At 41.0% G+C, this 20,461-nt stretch overlaps 1 protein-coding gene across 2 annotated transcripts; it reads left to right on the forward strand.

Moving 5' to 3' along the window:
• On the forward strand, nucleotides 1–19,545 carry LOC124863264 (oocyte zinc finger protein XlCOF6-like). 2 transcript variants are annotated; one of them, XM_047357574.1, is made up of 3 exons: nucleotides 1–339; nucleotides 16,435–17,708; nucleotides 17,793–19,545. In XM_047357574.1, the coding sequence occupies exons 1-3, from the start codon at nucleotides 33–35 to the stop codon at nucleotides 18,711–18,713; spliced, it is 2,502 nt and encodes an 833-aa protein (XP_047213530.1). In that variant the 5' UTR covers nucleotides 1–32; the 3' UTR covers nucleotides 18,714–19,545. The 2 variants fall into 2 exon arrangements, with proteins under 2 accessions (XP_047213530.1, XP_047213529.1); XM_047357573.1 differs by having other exon boundaries at nucleotides 16,435–19,545.
• The last annotated feature ends 916 nt before the right edge of the window (nucleotides 19,546–20,461 follow it).

Here is a 20,461-nt window from a genome sequence, read left to right on the forward strand (position 1 = left end):
AAACACCAGAAGAAGAAGCAGAAGCTCGGTAGATGCTGAGAACAAGAAAACAACGACTGCAGACTAGAGATATTTCTCCGTCTGAGGAAGAACAAAGTCATATAACTTTGCCTTCACTTGAGTCTGGATGTAAGCTGAGCTCTAACTGCTCAGTAACTGTTACAAGAACATCTGAAGAGAAGCTGACTACAGAGATGTGGAGACAGCAGCTCAAACGGAGGCATTGTGCAGCAGTGGGAGAGATTTCCGAAACGGTTAAAAAAGAGGATGAAGAATTTAATCTTCATCACAACATCCTGGAGGCTGATCTCAACCCCAAAGTTCTGCTGCATAAATTAGGTTGGTATGTTTTCATGTCGGTTACAGTTTAAGAATATTTTAGGTGACTAATGGATTAACCTCTTCAAGCCCAAATGGACCCCCACAGACGTTAAACAGTAAATGCTTTGTCTCTCGGTAGAAACGACCCGCGTCCGCCATATTTGTTAGTGGTAAGTTGGGCTTGGAAAGAGATACAAGTTTGCTGAGAAACGGAGTTTTCCATGTAAATGAAGCACTAAAAAGGACTTTCCGCTAATGTACCAAATATTTTTGTATGAGAGAGGTTGTCAATATAAGTTATTGATTTAATTAGAAAATTAGATTTTTATTGAGTGCCTTCTGGAGGTGAAAATAATACTAGGCAGCTCATGATTTAAAAGATGCATCTCAGGTGTTTTACATAAATCTGAAAACAATTTGATGAACGAAGTATTATATTTCAAAGCTATTATTAACAGTGGAATTTATTTAAATAGTGTTGAACTGTTTTGTAAGAAACATTTAGGTCTAAACTTGTTTCTGAAAAAAGTATTAAGTGTTTTGTTAGAATTTAAAGACATCAAAATTGATAGTGGGACAAGTACATTAGCAAAGACTGACATTCAGTGCTGCAGGATATAGGAACTATGCCAAAAAAAATCAAATCTCTTTGCAGCACAGTTGATCAGTGATGAATTAGGGTGGTTTCCAACTTTTGTTATAGGCTTTATGCCAACGTCACATGATCAGACCGCTAACGCTGCCAGGTTTCTCTGGCACTTTCGAAGAAAAACAGCAACATGAGTTTATAAAAGCAACTAAATAGCTAAAGCGTGATCATCCAAGTGGCAATTTCTGTTGTGTGCCACAATGCCCGATGTCAGACCAGAACCAGCAGCTTTAGATACAGCATGTGAAATCATAGATGCTGTGGAAGAGACTGGAGGAAGTATTACTGAATTTGCGCTGGAGAGATTTTCACCATCAGATGATGACATCAAATTTTACACCAGGTATGTGTACTATTTTAATACTTGTTTACTTACCAAGACTATGTCATATTGTAATGTACTGATATTGTGCCACAGTATATATTTTCTTACTGGGGGACCAATAACTAATTTTATTGTGAACACGTAACACAAAATAGTAAAAGAAGAAATTGAAAACATAACTATTAGTTCCCTTACATTGTGTTGTTGCTATATTTTTCAAAGTGCTTATAAGTATTTTTAAAAACATTGTGCTGTTAGCCATTTGTATTGTTGTTAACCCTTATGTTATGTTCTGGGTCAGATTGGCCCATTTGAAAATGTAAAAATAAAGTAAGCACAGATTAAAAGTATTTTATATGAAACTTGTGTAATAAATATATAAAATGAAACTGGTTCAAAAATCTGTCAAGAATAAAAATCAGAATGTAAAATAAGTAAAAGGCATGTAAAATTAAAGCATTTTAGATTTTGATAATTTATGTGTACATTTAAAGTTTTAACATGCCATATGTCATGAAAAACATGAATTATCCTTCAACCTAAAAACACAATGAAGTAATGACTAAAACGGTTTGTAATTGAGTTAATGATGAGGTATTAACAACATTTTTAAGGATTTTATTCTGATAATTCAACAAGACCTGGGTTACATTACTGTTCCTTAGAAACTAATATAACAGTAGGATTAAATAAGCTATTATTCATCTACCTGGCTAGATTTATTAAGGGTATATATTTACAGGTAATAATGACTATTTCACTTAAAGGTTTGCCAGTTATCATCATCTCCTGACATTTTGGCATCAGATTGAACCTGCAACAAAGAGTATTTTGTGTGCTGGTTCATATTCATCTGCTTCCTCTGGTGCAACAGCTGATCCTGACAAGGCCATGGATCCAACTCATCGACTGGTATGTATAGTTTATGCATACATTTTTGTTGCCAATATTGGACAGATGCAGGACCTGCTGCACAAACTTTCACTGTCCCTTTTGCAGCTCAACTTTATTTAATCCCACACAGTTGTGTCTGAACAGCAGCTGGGCATACACAAGTAAGCAGACCAGAAATTGTTCAGTTTTAAGCTAGTGTATTCAAAGTTTTGAGGCACCCAGCAAACTTAATTTGCATTTTACATTTTGCTTTTAAAAAGGAAGCCTGATGGCTGCAGGAATGAAGGATCTTCAAAATCTCTCTGTCCTGCATTGAACAGAGAGGAGCCATCCACCACTATGTTCCGATCCAGCCATGAAGCAGATGAACTGAGATTGCTCAATCTCTCCATCACCTCCCTCTGAATCCATCAGTGACACATGTCTGAAGTCATATTTTAATTTCATGAAGTAATGATGTTATTATAATACAAAGTTCATCAGGTCTTGTATTAGTTGTGGATGTGACTACATGTAATACATGTATTATTAAAATCGTTTGCTGAATTTCTCACATTTCTCAGGACTTGACTTTCTTGCTATTAGCTGAAGCACGTGAGTTATTTTATGTATACATTATTACATAATACATATTTCTGTGTAAGCATAAAGCATTTATTACTATTTAGTAGTTTAATGTAATAAACTTTCAAACTGTTTGGTATTGAGGTGCATTAAATCTCTAAACTATTACAACCAATATTTTAATTAGCTTAAATAGCTGTTGCTGAAAAAGACTACAGGCTAAATTTAATTCAGAAGTAGCCTATTGATACCCAAAGGGAAATTCTTTATATTTGTGTGAAAAGAAAATGGCAATTTTGTATTTCAGTCGGGAAAACAAGCGGTCTAGAACTGTGGGTCTGAATGTGCGGGTAGTTTTACAGTCATCCAGCAGATGGCACTGTCGGAAAAACAAGCGGTCTACAACTGCATGTTTGGACGTGCAGGAATGAAACTGCAATTACCGCTCTGCAGGGACATGGGTATGTCCCAAATCGGGGGCTGGATCCTTCGAAGGACCCAGCCCACGTAGACCGGGTCCTTCGTCGACCGCTAAAACCACGGAGGCTGGAAGTGAGCAGCTGCGAATTGGGACAGTCTAGCCTTTACAGCTGTTAGCACATTCCAGTGCATTTCTTCAAAAAAATTCAAAAATGAATATTGAAAAGCTTATTTATTCTCAATCACACTGTCCAGCGATACAGTAAGGTTACATAAAATTGTCCATTTATTCAAGTTAATTTTAATATCACCTGTAATGTCAAATCCATTTACATGGACAAATGACACAATAAATAAAAAATAATACTAACATAAACTGTTAGAAATCACTTGTGTTTAACGTTCACTGTGATGACTGCCAGCGGTAGCTGTCAGGTTTAAACAACCTAAAATACTTATAACATCACAAAAAGAAGAGAAAGACAAAGAATTAGTTATTTCACTTGCCGCGAGGAGAACGGACAGGGATGTGCTTTTCAGTTACAAATCTCCTTCGGCTCTAAAAACCATCTGTCCGCTCCTCGTTTTTTATTATCTTTTGGGGGTCCCTGATTACAAAAAACGTTGCTCTCTAAGGATGGGGAAAACAGCTGCATCGTAAACAGGTCATAAACACCATTATCTTTTAACAACACACTTCCATAGTCTCTCCCCATCCTTAAAATCAGTTGTCATCTGTTCAGTGCAATCAGCCTTCATCTTTATGCCCTCCTCAACTGTGGCTGCTTCCTCTCCAGCTCCACCTTTGATCCTTGCCTGCAGACACACTCATCACATCCTTGAAAGGTTATAAAGATCAAATAGTCAATTTAGAGAAAAAAAAAAGATATAAGATAAATCTATATTCAATTATCCCAACAGTAGCTTAGTGCCGGGAGTCAGGTCAGATCTCTCCAGGTTTAGCTTGCCTCACCGCCAGAAAGGCTGGCGAGGCAAGCCGGCGGCTGTTACTACGGCGGGAGCGGAAAACTCCGAACACGTCGGAGCACGTTTGAAATTAAGCGATGTCTAGATAAATCAAGCAGATATTTCACGTCTACATAGTTATATTCCCGCACTAAAAACATTGTAAAAGTTCATTTGTGTCACAGAAAGTGTAATTTTCCACAATTTACTCACAGCTTTTGTTGCTATGGTCCGCCATGGCTTCCCCTGCTTGACCAATCCGCTTCGACCCGCAATGAATTATGGGAAATGATGAACCGCGAAGGATACTCACGACCCATCCTTCAAATCGGGCAAAAGGAGGACACGTTTGTCGGCTGCATTTGAAGGAGTCTCGGAAGGATTCGTGAATTTGGACAGCCTTCGTCACCGCGCTGTAACGTAATTGGTCTACAAATACGGCCTTCGAAGCATCAAGCCCCTGAATTGGGACACAGCCAACTATTAGATTTTGTTGCCGTTCCAGGGCAGCTGCAGCTTCCCTGAGCAGCTCTGGTACAGATTTGGACATGGTGATTTCCCACTGTCTCTGAACACAATCTTCGCACTCTCATTTCGTCTCGGGAGCAATGCACACCGCTCCCTAGCATACAAGATGCGTAATGGTGTGGTCTGGGCTAGGAGAAGAAGAGTTGCCACTGACGTCATTCTCCTGCTCCGCTAGGAATTGTGAAGTTAAATTGATTTATGAAACACTTTTTGTGGGTGTGGGCATGAAAATGAAAAGGCATTTTCCTCTTGGTTATTTCTTTAGTTGTGTTACACAATGAGCAGATTTGAAACAAATGAAAATGCAGTTTGAAAGATCTATTTGCAATTTAATTTCTGAGTCAAAAAATTTAACTATAACTTTAAAATGAAAAAGCATTTCTGTTAATACATTTTAATTTTCAAATTTGACTTCAAAATTTATTTTGGTCACTCTTTTGCTGGGACATGTTTTGAAAATGAAATGTTAAATGTTATTTTATTGTTTTAATTCATTTACAAATTGACCAGTCTTAGAGAAGAAAATCAATATACAGGTCCTTCTCAAAATATTAGCATATTGTGATAAAGTTCATTATTTTCCATAATGTAATGATGAAAATTTAACATTCATATATTTTAGATTCATTGCACACTAACTGAAATATTTCAGGTCTTTTATTGTCTTAATACGGATGATTTTGGCATACAGCTCATGAAAACCCAAAATTCCTATCTCACAAAATTAGCATATCATTAAAAGGGTCTCTAAACGAGCTATGAACCTAATCATCTGAATCAACGAGTTAACTCTAAACACCTGCAAAAGATTCCTGAGGCCTTTAAAACTCCCAGCCTGATTCATCACTCAAAACCCCAATCATAGGTAAGACTGCCGACCTGACTGCTGTCCAGAAGGCCACTATTGACACCCTCAAGCAAGAGGGTAAGACACAGAAAGAAATTTCTGAATGAATAGGTTGTTCCCAGAGTGCTGTATCAAGGCACCTCAGTGGGAAGTCTGTGGGAAGGAAAAAGTGTGGCAGAAAACGCTGCACAACGAGAAGAGGTGACCGGACCCTGAGGAAGATTGTGGAGAAGGGCCGATTCCAGACCTTGGGGGACCTGCGGAAGCAGTGGACTGAGTCTGGAGTAGAAACATCCAGAGCCACCGTGCACAGGCGTGTGCAGGAAATGGGCTACAGGTGCCGCATTCCCCAGGTCAAGCCACTTTTGAACCAGAAACAGCGGCAGAAGCGCCTGATCTGGGCTACAGAGAAGCAGCACTGGACTGTTGCTCAGTGGTCCAAAGTACTTTTTTCGGATGAAAGCAAATTCTGCATGTCATTCGGAAATCAAGGTGCCAGAGTCTGGAGGAAGACTGGGGAGAAGGAAATGCCAAAATGCCAGAAGTCCAGTGTCAAGTACCCACAGTCAGTGATGGTCTGGGGTGCCATGTCAGCTGCTGGTGTTGGTCCACTGTGTTTTATCAAGGGCAGGGTCAATGCAGCTAGCTATCAGGAGATTTTGGAGCACTTCATGCTTCCATCTGCTGAAAAGCTTTATGGAGATGAAGATTTCATTTTTCAGCACGACTTGGCACTTGCTCACAGTGCCAAAACCACTGGTAAATGGTTTACTGACCATGGTATCACTGTGCTCAATTGGCCTGCCAACTCTCCTGACCTGAACCCCATAGAGAATCTGTGGGATATTGTGAAGAGAACGTTGAGAGACTCAAGACCCAACACTCTGGATGAGCTAAAGGCCGCTATCGAAGCATCCTGGGCCTCCATAAGACCTCAGCAGTGCCACAGGCTGATTGCCTCCATGCCACGCCGCATTGAAGCAGTCATTTCTGCAAAAGGATTCCCGACCAAGTATTGAGTGCATAACTGTACATGATTATTTGAAGGTTGACGTTTTTTGTATTAAAAACACTTTTTTTTTATTGGTCGGATGAAATATGCTAAATTTGTGAGATAGGAATTTTGGGTTTTCATGAGCTGTATGCCACAATCATCCGTATTAAGACAATAAAAGACCTGAAATATTTCAGTTAGTGTGCAATGAATCTAAAATATATGAATGTTAAATTTTCATCATGACATTATGGGAAATAATGAACTTTATCACAATATGCTAATATTTTGAGAAGGACCTGTACAGTTTGAAGGATTTATTTTTAATTTTATTTGAGTCAAAAAATGCAGATTCATTTTGAAAATGAAAAAAACATTTTTATTAATACATTTTAATTTGAATATTGGAACACATTTGCTTCCATAAGTAATAAGCATGGAATGACGAAATCGTCAATTGGTAACAATAAATCTAATTCAATTTAGTATTAAATTACAAAGCTAACACTTAAGGACACTAACCTAAAGTACACATTAGACATTCGTAGTTGCTAATGTAGCTAGATGTAGGCACCTAATCAATCATTTTCCAAACAGTTAGAAATGCTTACTACTTAACTTACACATCAGTGACATAAGAACCCCAAAATATAGTCCTGTTTTCATGGAACAGACAACATTTTTTGTTATTGTTTCACCCTACTCTGAGTTCACGAGGCTTATCGTGCTTTCGCATGGATCTGTAACAGACCGCCCTGATGCTCACTCTCCCTGATGAGTCTTTGTTGGACACTGTGGTTAAGACAATAAAACAGGGTAACAGGGTAGAAATCTGAAACTACAACTTTGAGGTTAGGTTAAAACAGACTTCATATAATTGCAGAAAGCGATAACGCATTAGTTTTAAAGTAGAAAAAAAGTTGTAAAGTAGATACAACCTAAAGCTAGTTAGCTGAACAGTGACTGAATGTGTTTAACGCTTACCTTCATAGTTGTCAATGTAATTCGACACGTAAAACTTGAAGCCCTTTTCTTTTTTGCAACGTGGCGCTGATGATAAGGCTCGAATCAAGCGGAGAACATCGTTGACTGAAACTTTTGGGAGGTCCTGAAGGCAGCGGGTGTAGTACAGCGCCATTGCTTTAAGTGGTGAACAACCGAACAGGACGTACTCGCCCTCACAACCTCCGATTAGCCACATCATGCAACGAGCCAATTGTGCTGCGTGAGTGAGAAACGGCAGGTGTCAAGTTACACTGACACTCTTTGCTGATTGGCTGATTCATTCCTCACTGTTTCATTTATATCTCTGTGTATCTTCCACTGTATACGTCTGTACATGACTCTGTCTTTATTACTGCCTCTCTCCCTGTCTCCCACTCAGACACACACACACATCCCTGTTTTACTGTCTTTATTAGGACTTTGCATTAACTTCCATTGACTTCCAGTCATTTCTATGGCCTAACCCTCACCTACCCCCAACCTTTATACCTTCTTCATAGAGAGCAACTACATGGCTACCATTTTGTGTTGAGTACTTAAACAGCATGTACTGCATTTCCAACAGCTAGAAAACAGGGATTAATCTCAAAGGGCAATTTCATAGACTTTTGCATATAGGCTGTTCTAAGTGTTGTAGATGGACTACATTAATGATAACCAACATGCTAGTGTTAGCCATGATGCTAATGTTAGCATTTAAGCTAACATTAGCATTTAGGGTAATTTTGACTGGTAGCACTAAATGAACAAATTGAATGGAATAAGTTAATGTTACCTAACATGCTATTGTTAGCCAACATGCTGATGCTAGCATTTAACCTAATGTTAGCATATCAAATAAAATTCAGTTACTAGACTAAATTACCATATTGAATGGTGAGAGTTAATGATAGCCAACATGCTAGTGCTAGCCAACATGCTAGTGTTAACATTTAGGCTGATTTTCACTTATAGGGCAAAATGAACATATTCAATAGAGAAAGTTAATGTTAACAAACATGCTAGTGTTAGCCCACATGCTAATGTTAGCAATTATTCTTATTTTAACTTATAGGGCTAAATGAACATATTGAATAGAGTAAGTTAATATTAGCCGACGTGCTTGTGTTAGCCAACATGCTAGTGTTAGCCCACATGCTAATGTTAGCATTTATGCTAACATTAGCATTTAGGCATATTTTCACTTATAGCGCCAAATGAACATATTGAGTGGAGTATGTTAATTATAGCCAACATGCTAGGGTTAGCATTTAAGCTAGTATTAGCTTTGTAGCTAATTTTAGCTCATACGCCGCTGTTATAATACTGTTTCAATGCCAAGTACTTTTGAGATAACTTCTTCAGAATCAGAATCAGCTTTATTGCCAAGTTCGTGCATACAAACAAGGAATTTGACTCCGGTACACTTTGCTCTTTTGTTCTGTTTTTGCATTACAGAATATACAAATTTACAATTTACAATGTACAATATACAATGTACAATGCAATATTCTGCATTACAGAATATACAAATTTACAATTTACAATGTACAATATACACATATCTAATAGAAAAGGTGCATGTGCAACATCGGTATGCTGTTGTTCTGTACTCTATTGAATGTTCATCAGAGAAACAGCCTGGGGGAAGAAACTGTCTTTGTGGCGGCTGGTTTTACTAAACAGTGCTCTGTAGCGGCGGGCTGAAGGTAAAACTCTAAACAGTTTATGTGCAGGGTGTGTGGGGTCTGCAGAGATTTTGGCAGCTCTTTTCTTGACCCTAGACCTGTATAAGTCCTGGATGGAGGGAAGGTCAGCTCTGATGATTCTCTCTGCAGTCCTGATCATTTGTTGCAGTCTGGACCTGTCCTGTTTTGTGGATGAGCCAAACCACACTGAGATGGATGAAGACAGGACAGACTGAATGATGGCAGTGTAGAAGATGACCAACAGCTCCTGTGGAGGGTTGAACTTCTTGAGTTGCCTCAGGAAGTACAGTCTCTGCTGGGCCTTCTTTCGAACAGTGTCTATGTGTGAAGACCATCTCAGGTCCTCAGAGATGGTGGTTCCTAAGAACCTGAAGTGGTCCACCACTGACACGGTGTTGTTGAGGATGGTAAGGGGGGTGTATGGAGGCGGTGTTCTCCGAAAGTCCACCACCATTTCCACAGTCTTGAGTGGATTCAGTTCAAGGTAGTTCTGACCGCACCAGTGTACCAGCCGATCCACCTGCTGTCTGTATGCAGACTCATCACCGTCCTGGATCCGTCCAATGACAGTGGTGTCGTCTGCAAACTTAAGAAGTTTCACGGACGGGTCCGATGAGGTGCAGTCATTTGTGTACAGAGAGAAGAGGAGTGGGGATAGAACACATTCCTGGGGGGCACCAGTACTTATTGACCTGGATCGGGAGAAGATGCTCCCCAGTCTCACCTGCTGCTGTCGGTCTGTCAGGAAGCTGTTGATCCACTGACAGGTGGAGGCTGGGACGTTGAGCTGTGTGAGCTTCTGGTGGAGGCAGTCTGGTATGATAGTGTTGAAGGCCGAGTTGAAGTCTACAAACAGGATCCTGGCATACGTCCCTGGGTGGTTGAGGTGTTGCAGGATGAAGTGTAGACCTAAGTTAACAACATCATCTGCTGACCTGTTTGCTCGGTAAGCAAATTGCAAGGGGTCCAGCAGGGTGCCTGTGATGTCTTTCAGGTGCTTCAGCACCAGCCGCTCAAAGGATTTCATGACCACAGACGTCAGGGCTACAGGCCTGTAGTCATTTAATCCTACGATGGTGGGTTTCTTGGGAACCGGGATGATGGTGGATCGTTGAGGCAGGAGGGGACCTCACATTTCTCCAGTGACTTGTTGAAGATTCTTGTGAAGATCGGAGCAAGTTTATGTGCGCAGGCTTTCAGACATGATGGGGAGACGTTATCAGGTCCTCCAGCTTTCTTTGTTTTCATGCGCTGAAAGAGCCTGTTTACCTCTTCCTCGGAGATCTTTAGTGCAGACAGAGGATCTGATGGTGGAGGGTTGGTTGCTTTATGGGAGGAATTTGTTCCTGAATGGGATGTAGAGGGGATGATTTGAGGTGCGAATGGCTTCTTGTCATGTCTGCAGTAGAAGCCATTCAGACGGTTGGCCAGGAGACGACTCTGTTCAGGATGGGTGGAGGGGCTCCTATAGGCAGTCAGGTTTCTCATGCTGTTACTGGGGGTGTTCAGGGATTTTCGGATCATTCTCTTATCCACCTCATCCCAACCTACAGGCAGAAATTAAGAGCTTCCAAACCCGCAGTTCACACTGTTAAGAAGTGGACTGAGGAATCAAAGCAGACGCTACAGGCCTGCTTTGAATGCACAGACTGGACTGTTTTTGAAACTTCAGCCACTGACAGTCCATACAGCTGAAGTGTCACCAGTAGAAAGGCTGTTCTTAAGCTTCTCACTATAGCTTCTCTTGGCTGCTTTGATCTCCTTTGTTAGTTTGTCCCTGGCCTGCCTGTACCGCGCCCAATCTCCACTGCTGTGAGCTTCTTCCTTTTCCCTGCGCAGATTCCTGAGGTGTGGAGTAAACCATGGCTTGTTATTCCCAAAGGTGCAGAAGGTCTTGGTCTGCACACACATGTCCTCACAGAAACTGATGTATGATGTCACCACATCAGTTAGTTGGTTTAAGTCAGTGGGTGAGGTTTCAAAAACAGTCCAGTCTGTGCATTCAAAGCAGGCCTGTAGCGTCTGCTTTGATTCCTCAGTCCACTTCTTAACAGTGTGAACCTTGGGTTTGGAAGCTCTTAATTTCTGTCTGTAGGTTGGGATGAGGTGGATTAGATAATGATCTGAAAAACCCAGAGCAGCCCTGATAACAGCATGATATGAGTCCTTTAAAGCTGTGTAACAATGGTCCAGTGTGTTCTTGTTCTGTTTTTAGCTGATATTCTGCTGTCAACCTTAGCCTCTTACTGCCAGTTTTCAGCAGAGGAAACATTTCTGTTTTCTGCTAATTCATTACATTTCAGCAGATTACCTGCAGTCAATTTCAGCTTTTTTGTGCCGTCTTTCAAGTAAAAAATTCAGCTGACAGCATTCACACTGCATTTTCGCAGGAATTGCACATTTTTCTAGTTATCATTATTATTCTATACATCTTTATATTATTCTATATATCCAAGATGGCGCTGACGATGGCAGCCTCGGAGTTTCACTCTCTCTTTCTTTGTGTATTTTGTGTGTTTTTATGTTTTTCGAGCCACAATCTTGTCTCATTCAGCAGAGAGGAACTTCTCAACATCAGAGAGTCCTCTCTTGGGATTTTTTCACCATCATTCATTGATCCGAGCTTCACTGAGCTTGTGGCGAGCGGAGCCGCGACACACTAAGGGATACTGCGCCGAAAGCGTTGGAGGGGAAAGCGTGTTGGCACGCTGGTAAAGCTCCGCCAAAGAGGGCTTCGCACACCACTGCCATCAATCCATCTGGCAAATGTCCGCTCTCTAAGCAAGAAGATGGACGAGCTACTTCTTCTCACCTGTAAAAACACGGACCTCCGCGGATCAGCGGTTCTCTGCTTTACCAAGATATGGCTGAGTAAAAATATCCCGGACCGCGCACTGCTGATGCTTGGTTTCCAGCTGTTCAGAGCAGATCGCAGTGCGGAGCCATCAGGCAAGTGGCGAGGAGGCGGAATCTGCTTTTATATAAATGAAGGTTGGTGCAGAGACATAAAAGCCCTGGGGAAAACATGTAGCCCTGATCTGGAGTCATTTTATATAAAGTGTAAACCGGTTTTATTCACTGAGAGTTTTCCTCGTTTATAATAATTGACTCATATTTCCCACCGCATGGCTGCACTTCTGCCGCTAAAAAACATCTCGTTGAACTGATTACAGACGTAGATAAAAAATACATGGACTCTTTCATCATAATACTGGGAGATTTGAACAGTGCAAACCTCTCCAATGAACTCCCCAAATACAAATGGCATATTAAGTGTGCCACCAGAGACAAAAACACACTGGACCATTGATACACAACTTTAAAGGACTCATATCATGCTGTTACTGGGGGTGTTCAGGGATTTTCGGATCATTCTCTTATCCACCTCATCCCAACCTACAGGCAGAAATTAAGAGCTTCCAAACCCGCAGTTCACACTGTTAAGAAGTGGACTGAGGAATCAAAGCAGACGCTACAGGCCTGCTTTGAATGCACAGACTGGACTGTTTTTGAAACTTCAGCCACTGACTTAAACCAACTAACTGATGTGTTGACATCATACATCAGTTTCTCTGAGGACATGTGTGTGCAGACCAAGACATTCTGCACCTTTTGGGAATAACAAGCCATGGTTTACTCCACATCTCAGGAACCTGCACAGGGATAAGGAAGAAGCTCACAGCAGTGGAGATTGGGCGCGGTACAGGCAGACCAGGAACAAACTAAGAAAGGAGATCAAAGCAGCCAAGAGAAGCTACAGTGAGAAGCTATAGAACAGCCTTTCTACTGGTGATGCTTCGGCTGTATGGACCGGTCTGAGAAACCTGACTGCCTACAGGAGCCCCTCCACCCATCCTGAACAGAGTCATCTCCTGGCTAACCGTCTGAATGGCTTCTACTGCAGACATGACAAGAAGCCATTCACACCTCAAATCATCCCCTCTACATCCCATTCAGGAACAAATTCTTCCCACAAAGCAGCCAACCCCCTACCTTCAGATCTTCTGCCTGCACTAAAGATCTCTGAGGAAAATGTAAATAGGCTCTTTCAGCGCATGAAAACAAAGAAAGCTGGAGGACCTGATTACGTCTCCCCATCATGCCTGAAAGCCTGTGCAAATCCATTCACCCGGATCTTCAGCAAGTCACTGGAAACGTGAGGTCCTCTCCTGCTTCAAACAATCCACCATCATCCCAGTGCCCGAGAAACCCACCATCCTAGGATTAAATGACTAAAGGGCTGTAGCCCTGACGTCTGTGGTCATGAAATCCTTTGAGCGGCTGGTGTTGAAGCACCTGATAGACATCGCAGGCCCCCTGCTGGACCCCTGCAGTTTGCTTACCGAGCAAACAGGTCGGCAGATGATGCTGTCAACTTAGGTCTACACTTCATCCTGCAACACCGCAATCGTCCAGGGACGTATGCCAGGATCCTGTTTGTAGACTTCAGCTCGGCCTTCAACACCATCATACCAGACATCCCCCACCAGAAGCTCACCCAGCTCAACGTCCCTGCCTCCACCTGTCAGTGGATCAACAGCTTCCTGACAGACCGACAGCAGCAGGTGAGACTGGGGAGCATCTTATCCCGAACCAGATCAATAAGTACTGGTGCCCCCCAGGGGTGTGTTCTATCCCCACTCCTCTTCTCCCTGTACACAAATGACTGCACCTCATCGGACTCGTCCGTGAAACTCCTGAAGTTTGCAGATGACACAACTGTTATTGGTCTGATCCAGGACGGTGATGAGTCTGCATACAGACAGGAGGTGGATCGACTGGTACACTGGTGTTGTCAGAACTACTTGAACTCAACCCGCTCAAGACTGTGGAAATGGTGGTGGACATTCGGAGAACACCGCCTCCATACACCCCCCTTACCATCCTCAACAACACCGTGTCAGTGGTGGACCACTTCAGGTTCCTAGGAACCACCATCTCTGAGGACCTGAGATGGTCCTCAGACATAGACACTGTTCGGAAGAAGGCCCAGAAGAGACTATACTTCCTGAGGCAACTTAAGAAATACAACCTTCCAACCTTCTACTCCGCCATCATTCAGTCTTCATCTCTCAGTGTGGTTTGACTCTTCCACAAAACAGGACAGGTCCAGACTGCAACAAATAATCAGCGAACGTGAATTCCGTGATAGGAGCGACCGATTTACATGTTATCCCTATGTAGAGGCGCTTTCAGGAGCGGAGCGGTGCGACGCGAGGCGGTGCAAAGGACACGGTGGCGATGCGAAAGGTGTGATTAGCGAGAACCGAGCGAAGCGAAACCTGCCATGGACGCCACGCAGGAGTTGGAAAGACCTGAACTTTTCTCTACATCCGCGTCGTGTCAACCAATCAGGGACTGGATGTAGCTGTGATGTAGGGGTGAAGGACCGCAGCTGAGAAGAAGCTGTTTTCAGTGAAGATGGAGGACTGAATCATAGTGGCGGTGTGCGGCAAGCCTGAGTTGTATGACTCAACTAACTAGCTGAGATTTATTTACTCACCGAAGACAGATGGACAGGCGTTCAGCAGCGGGAATACAGCGCCGGTAGTTGGTGTCCCGGAGGCCGATTCGTCTCCCAACTCGGGACAGCAGATCTTCGAACTGGGTCCTGGATAGACGGTCGTCATCCAGACGCAGCTCCTGGAGTATGTGGTGGTACTCCCCGAACTGTTTCCGTCCCTGAAGAATCTGGTGAACCCAGGGATGTTGACGTCGGTGGCGTTTTTCGGCTCTCCACAGGTAAAACACCGTGATTATCCGTGAAATCCATGTCCGCCATGTTCAGTTGAAACCAGCAAGCAGCAGATAGAAGCTCCTCCTATTTGATGACGCAGCGAAGCGTTGCCATTTGTTGACATTTGGCCACGCGGATTGCATGCGAAATGTCAAGCGAGCAACAGCACACAAATGACACAAAAAATTTACAGAATCCGCGTTCGGTGTGAACGCACCATTAGACTAGGGGTGGTGGGCATTATGGGAACATTTTTATATTACAAGTTTTTTAAAAATATTTTTTTTAATATTTTTTATGGTTTTTGACTTTTTTTCATATGAGGGCCTTCTTACCCACATTGTCTTCAAATACGAAAAGAATAACTGAACTTGATTGGCTTTAAATAGCTTATTTTACCGTATTAATGTTGGTTTTCCATATCCAGACACAGGTCAACACATAACCCCTTCAAAGTATAGTACTTAAGTTAAAGAATTAAAATGATAAAGGTCAAAATAGAACATTTTATTGAATGGTTTGCATAATCAATGCAGTTAACCGTCACTGAACACCCTATGAGGTATTTCAGCTGGTAATATGCTAGGAAAAGAGCAAACATTTTCTTTCCTTTGTAAGTCAGCAAGCATTGCCAAATTTTTATATTGAATTGTCAAAGTCGACTATTCAATTGGGCTACAAAATATCTTAACAAATGAATGGTAGTATTCAACTTTCAGAAATGACCTTGCTTCAGAAGTTGCAAGTACAAATTAAAAGTGCAACTGAAGCATAACAACTGACAGTATCTTGAATAACTCAATAATATGCAAACCACCAATAGAAGAAAACAAGCTATGTGAAGTTCACATCAATAAATATGTTTTATGTATTAATAAAGTGCAGCTAGGCTTGTATCATTTCAAGAGCAACTTTCATTTCAAGAGTTGCTTTCCTCCTCTCCTCTGAAGGAGACGCAGGCCCTGCTGCTTCACTTGCTGCTGCCGCCATGGCAGTGGACACTTCACTTTTAGCCTGGCTTGACTTTATTTCTTCAACTGCTTTTGTTAGGATGTATTCCACCTTTTCATTAATTTTGTACCTGGTTTTGAATCGTGTAGTGTCATTCCCCTTCTGTGAGAATGGTTGTATTAAATAGGTGGAGTAAAAGCTTAAAGTAGGAGATTATTATTATTATTCCACATAGAAACTAGTTAAAAATACAAATTTTGCAGCACACTGGAAACGTAATTCGTATTCAAGTGAGATAGAGACAGAAAAGATGCGAGATGAGAAGACTAAAATGGTTTCAACACGTAGTTCTTGAGATTGAGTGAATTAGTGTGGACATGCATGAACAGACATAAGAAACAACAACAAAATAAAGGATAAATAAAGCATAAGAAAGAAATTAATACAACCATAGCACCTAAATATGTTTATTAAAAAGTGACTCTGTCCAAGCTAAAGTTAAAATACTTTCTAATGTGCATAATGTGTTTCAATATTTCCTGTAGATGTTAAGCAGATGCTGATGGTTAAAGAAGAAGCTCATGTAGACCACATACCTTGTGCTGACCTGCATGACTCAAGGCTCCACCATATAAAGGAGGAACAGGAGGAAGTCTGCACCAGTCTGGGGGGAGAGCAGTTCAATGGGAAGGAGGAGATTGATGCCATCAGTCTTCCAGTCACTGCTACTCCCATACAGAGTGTGAATGATGAACAGTCGCCTCTGCTCTCACAGCTTTATCCAGAACAAATTAATGGCAGAGAACTTTCAGAAGAGAACAGTGGAGAAGAATCCATCAGGATAAAAGTTCATGGAGATGGTTCCATAGCCTTAAAGACTGAAGGCACTAAGAAGGATGAGGAGAGCAATAGAATGAAATACTCGGGCTCTGGACTGAAAACTAAGAACATGGACAATGACTGGGAGGAGAGCAGAGCTCATGAGTCAGATGAAAACACTGATAACAAACCCTTTAGCTCTTTTGAGTTTGCTGAACATTTTGTTAACCGTCACTTTTTTCAGAAAGACATGAATAATTTAGAAAAAACGTCTTCAAGCTCGCTGGATAACAAGAAATGTTTTGCAGAAAAGAAAAATGTAAACTCCCAAAGGAAAGTCCAGACAGGAGTTAAGTTTAGCTGTGAAGACTGTGGCAAAACATTTGTTGGAAATAAATCTTTGAACACGCACATGAGAATCCACACAGGACAGAAACCTTTCTGCTGTGATTTATGTGGAATAAGATTTAGCCAAAAAACAGACTTAAAAAGACACATGAGAATCCACACAGGAGAGAAACCTTTCTGTTGTGATCTATGTGAGCAGAAATTCAGCAGAAAATCTACTTTAAACAGACACGTGAGAATCCACACTGGAGAGAAACCTTTCTGTTGTGATCTATGTGAGCAACGTTTCAGCAGAAAATCTGTTTTAAACACACACATGAGAATCCACACAGGACAGAAACCTCTTTTTTGTGATCAATATGGGGTAAGATTCAGCCTGAAAAAACATTTAAATACACAAATGAGAATCCACACTGGGCAGAAACCTTTCTGTTGTGATCTATGTGGACAAAGATTTAGGCAAAAAACAGATTTAAAAAGACACATGACAATCCACACAGGAGAGAAACCTTTCTGTTGTGATCTGTGTACGCACAGATTCAGCAGAAAATCTACTTTAAACAGACACATGAGAATCCACACAGGTGAGAAACCTCTCTGTTGTGTTCTATGTGAGCAGAAATTCAGCAGAAAATCTACTTTAAACACACACATGAGAATCCACACAGGACAGAAACCTCTTCTTTGTGATCTATGTGGAGAAAGATTCAGCCTAAAAAAACATTTAAACACACACATGAGGAGCCACACAGAACAGAAACCTTTCTGTTGTGATCTATGTGGACAAAGATTTTTCCAAAAAGCAGGTTTAAAAATGCACATCAGAATCCACACAGCAGAGAAACCATTTGGCTGTGATCTGTGCAGACAAAGATTTAGTCAAAAAACAGATTTAGACAGACACATGAGAATCCACACAGGAGAGAAACCTTTCTGTTGTGATCTATGTGAACAGAGATTTAACAGAAAATTTACTTTAAGCAGACACATGAGAATCCATACAGGTGAGAAACCTTTCTGTTGTGTTCTATGTGAGCAGAGATTCAGCAGAAAATCTATTTTAAACACACACATGAGAATCCACACAGGACAGAAACCTCTTCTTTGTGATCTATGTGGAGAAAGATTCATCCTAAAAAAACATTTAAACTCACACATAAGGAGCCACACAGGACAGAAGCCTTTCTGTTGTGATCTATGCGGACAAAAATTTAGCCAGAAAACAGATTTAAACAGACACAAGAGAATCCACACAGGAGATAAACCTTTCTGCTGTGATCTATGTGGACAAAGATTTAGCCTAAAACAAAATTTAAACACACACATGAGGATCCACACCGGACAGAAACCGTTCTGCTGTGATTTATGTGGGCAAAGATTTAGCCGAAAAACTGCTTTAAATGAACACAAGAGAATCCACACAGGAGAGAAACCTTTCTGCTGTGATCTATGCGGACAGCGATTTAGCCAAAAAGCACATTTAAACACACACATGAGAATCCACACAGGACAGAAACCTTTTTGTTGTGATCTATGTGGACAAAGATTCAACCAAAAAGCACATTTAAACACACACATGAGAATCCACACAGGACAGAAACCTTTTTCTGTCACACTGGAATCCACACTTGAGGGAAAATGGCTAAGTTATGAATAGTCACTCAAACAGTCTTCACTCATTGGTTTCAGCATTTGTCTAGTGGTTAATTTTCATATTTAATTTGTTATAATATGTTAGGTTACTGATTTGTTTGGTTGTGTAACTGGTAGTTTCTATGCCAAGCTTTCTTTTTTTTTTTTTTTTTGTTCAGGTGCGTTCAGTTTTTGCTTATTGTGTATTTCAAACGGGCCTATAGTTTAAAGATTGGCACCAGTGTTGACAAATCATTTGGCCTGTGTCTGTTGTCCTGTGTATTTTGTCTTCTATGGTTTGGAAGGTGTCGTCCCCAATTCTAGGTATTGTATGTATTGCTTTCAGTGTTTTAGTGGTGACCTGGATAACTTCATTAATCTGTTTAAATTTAGTCTCTGTAGATAATTTAATGAGTGGTAAGTATACGTCTGCAAAGAGAAATGTGTCCTTGGCTGTTTAAAAGTCTGGGGACCAATTTGTGAATGGTTTTACCTTCCCTGAATCAACTAGAAGATTTTGTACTTGTGGGGTTTTGAGGTTGTTTGTTCACTTCCATTGTGTCTTTTACTGTCTTTACAGTGTGTTTTCATCTGCTGTGGGATATCCTTTCTCTGTGGTTTTGATTGTATGTGAAGTTTTTCTATTCTTAGGTTTTGTTCTATTAAGGTTCTAGCTTGTTGGAGGGTTTTCAGTTTGATTTTTATTTCCGTTTGTGCTTTTCTGGTAGCCATGTTTAGGATGTTTTAGGATATTTAGAAGTTTTTTGGCCATGGTTTGGTCCTTTTAATTTCCTAAATTGAATATAATTAAACTTTTAAATTGAATAACTTTAATAAATTGCCATTTTGATACTCTTTTTTATTGACATGTTTCTTCGTTTTATTGCTCTATTTTGCTTTAATAGAATTTAAAATGTGTCCATATTTTTTATTAGTATAAAGAAGAGATCGCGGATTAGTGGACCAGGGTAAGGATCCGGAACCCCGTGCCCTCCAATCCGGACCCAACCTGATTTTAAACATTTATATATTACTACATGTTGTCCGAGTGGGGAAACAAACTCTGGTCCATTTAAAGTAGACCCAAAGTGGCAGGTGTGAATACTCCCTTAGATTATGCAAAATAAAATTAAGAGTAAATTTACAAAGGAAAACCATTTTGCTTGTGAAAGGGATTCACTTCTGGGAGAGTTCATCCATCTATTTTCTATTACTGCCTGTCCCTGCAGGGTCACGGGGGGCTAGTACCCATCTTCAGCGGTCAATGGCCAAGAGGTACACACTGGGCAGTTTACCAGTCCAGCATAGAGCAAATAACAGACACAAGATACAACGATGCATGCACACATACTAAAGCGCAATTTTGAGAGACCAATTAACATTGCAGTCATGTTTTTGAACTGTGGGAGGAAGCCGGAATATCCAGCGAGAACCCACACATGCATAGGGAGAGCATGCAAATTTGATTTAGAAGGACAGCAGGCCAAGATTTGAATCCAGGATCTTCTTGCTGTGAGGCACCAGCTACCACCAGCTACCAAAATCACTTCTGCACAAGATAAACACAAATACTTCTCTTAATTATATATGTGAGGATTTATTGAAGCCATATAATAATTATAATATACCACCATTCTGGTCCAAAACCTTCACCTAAGAAGCACTATTCTACACAAAGGGGATTAAAAAAATGACTACCTAACAATAATAATAACAGAAAATATATGCGCATTGTCTATGAAGATCAAATCAGCAGTTTTATGGACAAAATGT

This window comes from Girardinichthys multiradiatus, chromosome X (genome assembly GCF_021462225.1).
Source record: "Girardinichthys multiradiatus isolate DD_20200921_A chromosome X, DD_fGirMul_XY1, whole genome shotgun sequence".
Classification (NCBI taxonomy): Eukaryota; Metazoa; Chordata; class Actinopteri; order Cyprinodontiformes; family Goodeidae; genus Girardinichthys; species Girardinichthys multiradiatus.